This window comes from Pholcus phalangioides, unplaced genomic scaffold, assembly GCF_987345545.1.
Source record: "Pholcus phalangioides strain wild (caught in Gottingen) unplaced genomic scaffold, Ppha-v1.0 ptg000015l_1, whole genome shotgun sequence".
In the NCBI taxonomy this organism is placed as follows: domain Eukaryota; kingdom Metazoa; phylum Arthropoda; class Arachnida; order Araneae; family Pholcidae; genus Pholcus; species Pholcus phalangioides.
In genome coordinates this window covers 68,923,952-68,934,439 of record NW_028301608.1, presented here as the reverse complement: position 1 = coordinate 68,934,439, position 10,488 = coordinate 68,923,952, and the positions used below count along the sequence as shown (strand labels likewise).

Genomic DNA, 10,488 nt, shown 5'->3' with positions numbered 1-10,488 from the left:
GTGGTCAAACCTTTGTAATGAGAAATAATATGCAGTGTTTGCCAATTTTAGGCGGAACCTACACAGGCCACATCATATTTAGGTACGAGAAATAATGACAGTTTTCATTCTTCTGGAGAAGCTTATAAGATATTAGCACACATATGCTTTTGTTATTCTATAGGTAAATGCCATATAAATAAGAAAGACACGAACACAAGATTTCATTGACAATTTATTCGATTTTCATTCATTTTTTTTTACTGGTCATAGCTACTCTGAAATTTAATTACATGCGAAACCAACATCATAACGTAGTCATAGAAGTGTACATAATACATATATATGAACAAGTAACAGTAACAAAATATACACAGATTCTCAATAAACGAAACTCAAAACATAGGAATGTGTTCCTCTTGAATGTTTTGTCTTTTTTTTTTGTCGGAAAAAAAAGTAAACACTAATTCAATAAAACAAAGATTTTGCTCAAAATCTAGACATAACAGTGAACGAGAAATATTACATTATGTGAAGGGGGAACAAAAAAAGTATTTCATCGAGTCTAACAATCGAATAGAGCCAACAGCTGCAAGTTACGAAACATTTGAGTGACAAATTGTATTAAGATCATTTGAAATCTCACATTGATTAGTTTGCCGAAATAATTTATTTTAAAAGTTTTTTTTACGAGAGTCAAACGAGGAAATTTTAATCCAACATCACAGTATGGATCTTGCAGTCATTGGCTTTTATCTCAAACATATTAGCATTCTATGATTATGGTACCCGATATATTTGTACACACACACACACAACACGAAACATTTAGAACTGCATAAAAACTATTGAGATTTTGTCACACTTATAATTTTACAGATACAGATTTTTTTTTTCTTCAAATCGATTGAAACTCGATACACATCGTAAATTAACACCGCCAGCAGTAGCCTATACATATCAGGAACAAAAATAAATGTATTCACAAGTTTTAGTCTCTTTTGTTTTTTGTCTAACAACGAATATTAACTACAACATAACTTATACTTTACAATAGAATCTTCATCGCATATCATGTTTAACCTTAACTGTTAGAGACAATGCTAAAGAAATAAAGGCAAATATATTTGCTGAAAGCCACCAAGTAATATCCTTAGCTTGTTCAGATTCTCGTATATTGACCTCAGTGCATCCAGCATTCATTCTTGACATTGAAAAACAGACATTGTATTAGTTCATTTGCGACACAAAACAGAAAATAACTGCTTAATACTATTTCAGACATCAATATGTTATGGTGAATGTGATAAATTGTTTATTACGCATAATTGCCAATTGTCTTTAAGTTCAATAAATTTATTACTTTTCCAGCAATTATACACAATACCTAAGCATCATTGGTAAATTTCATAAATACATGTACTACAAAAATTATATGCAACAATTATTTGATAAAATAAGTAATACTGGGGTACGATTGTGAACTTTGTTAAATAGGAGTTTGTTGTATCAATGTCCAATTGTAGAATTCGTCAAATGGGGGGGGGGGGGGATTGTTATATTACGGTCCAATTTCAGAATTTTTTCAAATAGGAGTTATTTCTGGATTGCTCGAAAAATGAGATGAATAAGAGTTCATTATACCAGGTTCAAACTCTGGTTCACACGTATAGCCATCGTAATCACAGGTAAAAGTGATAAATTTGGGAAAATTGACCAAACTTACAAAATGATCTGTTATTATGCATAATAATTGGATTTATCAAATTTACCATAATAAACACACAATTTGGGAGAGGAAAAATATCGGGTGTGTAAAATCATCTATTGCAGTTAGTTTTCATCAAAAAGTTACGATTTTTAAAAGTTATTGACCCTGACCAAAACTATCATTTCTGACTTTCCTGAAGAGATTATTCAAACCTTACAAATGTGTAGAGTTTGTTTAGCACAGAATTTTCCGCTTTATTTTTCCCAACCATTTTTCATCTCAGAGGTTGCTGAGAAGTGTGCTATAGCAGGTTCTCAGCACAATTTTTATCAGTGATTTTCTGTTAAGCAACAATTTGTGCTGCACTTTCCCGTTGATTGAATGGCATTTGACATAATTTCTTTAAACTTGTTCATTTTTGGTCTGTTCAGATCAGTTACTACTTTTTTTGACAAGTTTGCTAGTTTTTAAATTGTGAAACTGTATTCATTAAAGCCTCATTCACATGAGGAATGAAAAAGCTCGTACTTTCAAAACTCAGCAATAGGAAAAAATTGCAAAGGATTATGGGAAACGGATGTGAAACCACAAAAATCCACCAAAGAGAGGGTGTAAAAACCTTTTTGTTATATCGCCTCCCCCGCTAAAAAGAAATTGTTCCTCTAAAGTTAACCCATAAGATCCTATGTCATTTCCATTGTTTCTACCGCACCCCCAGACCATCCCTTCATGCCCCTGGAACATTCCAGGCTGCACCCCCCCATAGGTGATATTGACCACTTTGGGAAACACTGCTCTAAGCCAAGCCATCTCTACTGAAACCTCAATATAAACTGGGCTTAAGTTAACATTAGTCTACTTCACAATTTTGCTTTTAGTGCCCATAGGCATGGAAAGTAAGACAGTTTTGACATTCAAATTGTGTCACCATGCATAGGCAGATATGTGACACCCTCACCCCACTGAAAAAGTATATTAATGGCACAGACAAGAGTGGACTATCGACCACCTTCACTACATGTGTACCAGTATACACACCCTCTAGTAATCCCTCCCAACCCTTTTGCAGACCCTATGTCCGCTAATGCAGCTATGTCATTGCTTCAAGGAGGACATCTTTCAGCAAAACTGTTTGTATTCTTAAGGATGCTTTATATTATTCTTCCAAATTTAAAAGCAATAAATCGACAGGTGTTGCTTGCATGCATGCATGAATCCTATACCGTTGATAGCTTCTAGCAAAGAAACCTTTCTATGCTGCAGACAGGCCTGCATTTGCATATAAAATTTGGAAAACCAAATTTTTACGATTAAACTTCGGCATCCAGGCTTTAGAGATTGAGCCTGGGCTTCTGCAATGCTATACCCGGTGAAACTTATACAAAAACCGCAATCCCACGCTGGAAGCTCAGCAAATATCTTCAGCTTTAAAAATTCTCTATCAAGAGATTTTCAAGTTTCGTAACTTCAGATCAGTGATTCCTAAAGTGTGGATAAAGACTGCCTGGGAGGTCGCGAGAGATTCTCCAAAATGAAAATGTCCGAATGAGAAATTTATTAATATTTTCACACCATAATAAAAATATGTTGAAACTCAAAGATGCCTCTGTTCTCAGCTAAACAGCTACTTACCAGACACGTATCGTACCAATTAATTTTAATAAATTCCACATGTAATATTATCAAAATATCAGACCTGCCAACTCTCCCGATTTAGGCGGGAGACTCCGGATTTTTCATTCTTCCTCCCGCTCTCCGGATTTGTTAAAATTTCTCCGGAAAATTAGATTTCACGACGTCGTCATTAAGGAAAACACTCATAGAGGACAGCCGTAGTCATTTCCATCGAGCAGCCATAAAAAAAAGTCTCTCTGGCCGCATTTAAGCAACTGGCAAAGACTTCGTTTTCGTAGCCTTTATCAGCAATCATTTATCAGGGGCATGACCTTGGTTGCCGAAATTCCTGTATAATCGTTATTGTATTCCATTAACAGCCGTGCGGTAAACACGTTTTTTCGCAGCTTTGTAATTTGAATTTTTTTAAATCGTTTCTTCCGATTAAACATCTTCAGAAAGAAATTAGAATTAAAACTTCAGAATTAAAACTTTAAGCTATATAAAGCTAAATATAAAGCTTTTAAGAATTCATATACCCAAGATTATCAATCACTGATAGCATCCACGAAAGGTAACACTTATAATTTATGAACAGTATGTAGATGCGATTTCTCTATTTCGCATGGAAAGACTGACATGGAATTATATTCTTCTCAGGGGCAATGCAGAACCTGCCTTGGGGAGGGGGGGGGGGGAAAGAATAGCTTTTTCTTATTTTAAAAAAAAATTCTGAAATTTTTTTTTTATGAACTTTTTTTTGATTGAGTCTATGAGTGTCGGGGGGGGGGGGGGGGTTATCCCCTTCGGGAGAATCTCCGGTTGGCACATCTGAAATATCAAGTTAATGTTTATACAGAAAGATTCAGAAGAAACGAACAAGTTTTAAAAAATTAAAAACACAGAATGACGATTAGTAAATGAATGTATAGGGGAAACATACATTACAGATTATGTGCAATTAATAATGCTAGTGTGTCTAATAATTTTTTTTAATGAAGTGAAGTCATTGAAAATATTGGGAGCGAACTAAAATTGAGAGGGGAATTACAATACGGAGTGTTTCAAAAAGAATCATCCAAATTAAAAAATCATAACTATTCAGCTTTTAATACGTTTTGATCAAATAATGTATAGGTAGAAAGAAAGAAATCTTGAGTTTCACACAGTTGCCGACAGGTAGCACCAACGCTTTTCCTTCGGCTGCAACTTCAGTATTTGTCATAATGGCAACTGCACAACAGAGATCGTTTTGTTCTATAAGCTTCGCGAAGTGCAAGTCCATAACAACTGTTCACTGTGCTTTTTTTAACAATACTCTGGTGCTAAACTTCCTACTGCTCAAAGCATTAGGTGATGGTATAAACTATTCGGAGATATGGGTTGTCTGTGTAAATAATTATCCCCTGGCCATCCCTGCATGTCAGACAAAAATGTAGAGCGCATCCGAAAGTTTCGCATGTAGTCCACAGAAATCCACTTGCAGTGGATGCAAACATGTTCGCAAAAGATTGGGATGAATTTGACTACCGTATACACATATGCCATTCATCCCAAGCTGGGCATATTGAGCACCTTTAATTTGGTTTGTAAAAAAACTTTATATTAATTTTACATTACACTAGCTGATACCCAGCGACGTTGCCCATCCTGTAAAAAATTTATATACGTATAGCTTATTATTTCTAAATCAAAAAAATTTCTGCATCAAGTAAGAAAAAATTACTTTTATTTTTAAATATTTTAATTAAAAACTTGAGGCAAGAGGCAATCGCTCATGGATACACAATATTTGTTTTCCCATCTGGTGTGTAGATGAGCAAATTTTTGGGATTACCAACACGCAAACAGACGACAAAAAGCTGTCCGTGAGAAATACAGTAAGGTTGATACCTGCCACTGCTAACGACTGGCCTTGCGCTTTGTTGATTGTCATAGGAAAACTTAAACGAATCGGGAACTGTAATCTCTATAAAGTGAATGGCATTTCTTCAGTGATAATTAGGATAAGGGCTATTTAAGCCCCAAAGCAGAATGTTTAGTACTGTTCTGCGATGAGCCCTCAGCTGACTGGAAATGTTCTGCGATAAAAATCCCCATACATGTAATAATGTTTTTTTGCACTTTTTCTTAAAATTCTTCCAAATTGTTCTGCAGTAGCGCTAATTGTTCTGCGACGTACATCACAGATTTTGGCACATTCTGCTTTGGGGCATTTAAGTATTACGTAAGCAGATTTTCAGCCATTTTTGACCCCCCCCCCCCTTCCCAGCATAATTTCGTCTGCAGCTTAGAATATTTCATATCTTCAAAAAGGGGTGGTTGATGACGTAAGCAACCTACAAACCCCCTCCCCCCCTTGTCATCAAAAGTCAGCAAATCCAAACCACCCCCCCCCCCCCGATACTGATGCATAACGTCTTCTCCTTTGGCACATCCAGTTAGAATCGGTGCTTCAATGATGTAATTGTGCAATTTCTTCACGCAGAGTCTGCTACCATTGCAGAGTCTGTGTCTCCAAATTTCTTAAAAGCATTATAGGTGCTTCGACTTTGAGGGTCAAGTTGTATCGTGACATACCCGGAATATCCAAAGAGTACAGAAATTCTACAGAATACAGAACTGTCTGCTCTGAGTCTGTGACAGTGTCAACTGATTTGTAAGATGCGGAGCCTCCTGGAATAATTTTTAGTATTTTTTCGATGATCTTGTTCACACTGTCATTTTTCGATGCCGGAATCTGTCTCTCACAAAGCCACTCATGGTTTCTGTGATGATGTTAAATGTTTGGGAAGACTTTGTCTGCAAGCTCTTGAACTGAGTTCAACAACTGGCAAAATCCATTTGGGAACGTAATGAGTCCAGTGCTTGGGTCTCTATGGGAATTCTTCCATTGCCAAGTTTGATCAACTGACATGAAAATGATAGCGGTGCGAGTCATTTTGCAATTGAACTCGCATGTTGGTAGATAATGATAATTTTTTAACTTCGTGCCAGAGTGTTGATGATTTGAGGCAAGCATTGAATTCATCAGCTGGCGTTAAACATTTTTATTCCCAACTTTGTCGTAGTAGTAGTTGTCCTCTGTTGTTAGCGACATCATATGTCCAGCTTGTGCAGCGAATATTATTCAAACGTCTTTTAAGCATTTTTTAAATTGAAACTATACCTCTACGATGGGCTGTTGATGAGATAAAGGCCACATTAGCACTTACAGGATACCCTGTATATAGGCTAGCAGAATAAATAGTTAAATAAACGGCGCTCTTCTCGGGTTTTCTTCAATTACTGGGAGGATTGGAAAAGTTACAAACCGTTATAAAGGAATAATCTGTTATAATAACAGAATTAAAGGTGTGACAAACCATTGTAAAAGCATATATACACGTCTGAAACGTGTTGTTGGAAACCGCAGTAACCAAAGTAAACGTTCCGAAATAATTGTTGAGGCCCCAAAACCCCTATTGCCAGACAGTTTTTCGCCCATTTCGGGCATTTGCCCAGCTCTGATGAACTTTTAAAGTAGCCTACGGTTCAATCCCGGTCCTGTTTGGTATATATGTAAAATCTGGCGACGATCGGCCTAAAACTGTAGATTTGTATAAGGAACAGACATAAAGACAGACATACTTTCACATTTATATATAAGATGGCAATCAATCTTAAGTGTCTATGTTCAATATTTTTCGTAACATACACATTTCAAATCGGGTGATTCTTTTTGAAATACCCTGTATTACAATGCGCAAGATACAAATTCTATTCTAACTTGCGGATTTGCTGATGACACCGTCCACAAGATTCAAAGATAAAAAACATGTGGGTAGCTTGAAATCTTATAAAACAGTTCAACTAAAAATTGAAAAAAAAAGAAATTCCATTCATCATTGACCAATTAACGCATTCATTTACAAAAAAATCGCTAATGCCCCGGAAAAGGGACGTATGGTCACCTCATTAATGGGGGGGGGGGGGGTCACTGATAAAATTCTTGTCCAAAGGGAGAGGGAACGCGAGTGCTTCAAAAGTTTTGGGAAATGCTGCTTCAGATGAATAGTTACAGCTGAAGAAAGCTCATAATATAGATGTCCTCTGACTTTTAGTTGCGAGCACTGCCTGTACCATCATCAAAAGAAGAGCACTCTTACGGCAAGTTTGACACAAGTCCGAGTGATTCAGGGGAGCACTGCGGTCTGCGTGAGCAACAGATTTAAGATGTATATTATAGGAACAGTTATAGACATCCTTTACATTAATAATTGACATAACCCTCAAAAAATCAACGAATAAGACAAATACCACAAAATTCCTGGTATTTACCTTATTCATTGGCTATTTTTTAAGTACTATTAGGCAAAGTCATCTACTCTTCCATATTCACATAACCTCATACACAAATATGTATCAACCACTTGATGCAAACAATCAATCACAAATGCTGATAATTATATGTAGATTGGAGGGGGGGGGGAATCTATAAACTAAATCCCATATGCAGCTGCCACTTGTTACAAAAAAAAAATTGAATTATTTTATTCACTAAAGTCTTCCTTTAAAAAAAATTATTGCATAACTTTATCACCTTGGCAAATATTTCTCTAAATCAGATTAGAACATTTTGCTAAAGTTTCAGAGATGAAAACGTTGACATTTTATGGATGACCAATCATTGATAAAAATATATATTTACTTTTAGTTTTAACATTCACAGAGCACCAAAAGGGTCATTCACAGCGGCTGCTTGCTGAGAAGGCATTGCCGCAGCTGCTGGTGGTGCGACAGGCATCTGAGGGGTGTAACCAGCATACATCGCTTGTTGTGGCATCATTCCTGGCTGAGCAGGCATTCCCATATTTACCGGCACCTGCATACCACTCATTTGTGCTGGTGCTACTGGTCTCATGCCTCCAACCTGATAGTATACAAACATTCACATTAAAACACTTATGCTACTATTTATAAATATCTGATACACATCAAAAGTACCATATCCTCCATTACACAGAGCCTGGTAAAATGAGAATTCAGATATTTTTCAATTGTCATTAGAACCACTGGTGGAAATTTTATGGTACAACAGTCACTGGCTATGATAAAGGGTTACTGTACTCAAAAAACCCACAAAATCCATAATTTCTAGATCTATATATGTAAAATTGATTTTCTGTCTGTGTGTGTGTGTGTGTGTTCTCTATCCAAATCTACAATTTTAGATCGATCGTCGCCAAATTTTGCATATATACCAAATATGACCCGACTTGAATGATAGGCTACTTTAAAAGTTTGTCAAAGCAGGCAAATGCCCCAAATGGGCAAAAAACTGTCGGGCAACAATGGTTTCTCGGCCTCAACAATCACTTTCCGAACGTTTACTTTGGTTACCATGGTTCCTTAGCAATGCGTTTCAGACGTGTATATGCCTTTACAATGGTTTGTCATTTCTTCAATGCTGTCAGTACATGTATAATATTTATGCCTTTATAATGGTTGGCCACATTTTCAATACTCCCAGTAATGAGGTTTTTTGAATGACGTCGTTATCATCATCAGCATCGCTTTGAGGGTCAGGGAAAGGGTGATCCTCATAGAAATCAGTGTTGATATTGCCGATTTTAATGTAGAAATAAGAAAATTTGGTGGGGGGTTTTCTGTCACATCAATAATTTTAAAAATTGTATTAAATACTCGATTTTTGAAATATTGAGTTCGCTTAGAGATATACGAAGCCCAAGAGATTAAACATGAAGTAATCAGCCGGACCTACTTTCGAGTTGGATATCCAGGCAATAACATTGATTTCAACTTTTTATTTACATCTTCTCAAGCATGAAAATTAATGCCTCCGTATTGTCTTTTAATATTAAATTGCATAAATTCATGTGGGTTAGGATATTTTACAATTAATTATGGGCCCGTAGAGTACATTTAAAAAATTCCACAGCTTTAACTAAGCATTTTTGGAAGCTGAAACAGGCAGAAATAGATAACTTGAAGGTTAGGGGGAAGGGGAATCGAAATACCTAGCGTCCTTAAAGAAGGAAAAAAATATATATATTCATTTCTACGTTTCCTTAAATCTAGATTTGTTTATTTCATGAGTCGCGCAGGAAGTCGCCATATTGGTTAACTTAGACACGGTTTGCATGCCCCTCAAAGAAAGAGAGAGATAGCGCGTGATCCAAAAAGCTTCATTGAAGAAAACTCCGGGCAACGCCGGGTATTATAGCTAGTTTTTATATAAAATGAAAACTGCAGAAATACTGAGGATGAGACAAAAATTGTGTTATACCATTTATTAAAATAAAAGTACTTAGTGAACGTCGTTATTTCACTATCTGTGATACCAACCTAGAACTCAAGAACTTGAATAGCATGTAACACATCTGACCCACATATATAGCTTGAGTTTAATTTAACATACACAATCACATACATCTTGTATGACATAGGCCAGCGGTTCTCAACTGGTGCTCCACAAAACCCTTGGGTAGCTCAAGAAAAATAAAACAGTACATTTTTTCTTCTTTAAAAGAGGCCATAGAAATTATGCAGGTTGATTACTCTTATCCCCCTGCTACGTTTTACTGGTGAACCGTTGATCCAAGAGAGATACTTTGGGAAATTAGAAAAATTGTCCAAATTATATGTACAACTCAGATGTGACATTCGTGTTTCAAGGGGTTGAATAGTTATTAAAATGACTTTTTATACAGATATATTGTCCTAGAAAAAAAGGTTGGTGCCCTGTCTTTCCTGAGGCCAACAAAGGAAATTTCACGTTTCTAAGTGCAATATTCGCAGATATATTTGAATTCAAAAATCGGAGGAAATTTTGGAAAGAACAGCATGAACTAACAAACAACTCTTCTTTCCCAACTTTCCTCTGATTGCTGAATTAAGTATATGAAACGAATATTGCACTTAGGAACGTGGAAATTTTTTTGTTGGCTTCAGGAGATGGGGCAACAACTTTCTAATTGGTTTTTGAGGACAGGGTGTTCGTATAAAAAGTTTTTTTTTTAATTTTAACCACTCAACCCCTTACGACATGAATGACGTATCCAAGTACTCCTGTTATTTTGCTAATTTTTTTAATTGAAAGTACGCCACGAGGATCAAATTTCGCCAATAATTTGTGGCCAAGGGATTTGAGTAATGATCCTGTATACTAAAAAGGACTTTGC

General features: G+C 36.1%; 1 protein-coding gene across 10 annotated transcripts in view; it reads right to left on the bottom strand.

Moving 5' to 3' along the window:
• Positions 1 to 201: 201 nt before the first annotated feature.
• Positions 202 to 10,488, bottom strand: part of LOC149076601 (uncharacterized) — a 93,841-nt gene continuing 83,554 nt past the window's right edge. For all 10 annotated transcript variants that reach the window (XM_089244219.1, XM_089244224.1, XM_089244223.1 and 7 more), the window contains 2 exons: positions 7,995 to 8,216; positions 202 to 1,183 (listed from right to left, as the gene is read on the bottom strand). In XM_089244219.1, the coding sequence (XP_089100345.1) occupies positions 8,010 to 8,216 (207 nt within the window). In that variant the 3' untranslated portion in view covers positions 202 to 1,183; positions 7,995 to 8,009. The remainder of the gene's footprint in view (positions 1,184 to 7,994; positions 8,217 to 10,488) is intronic.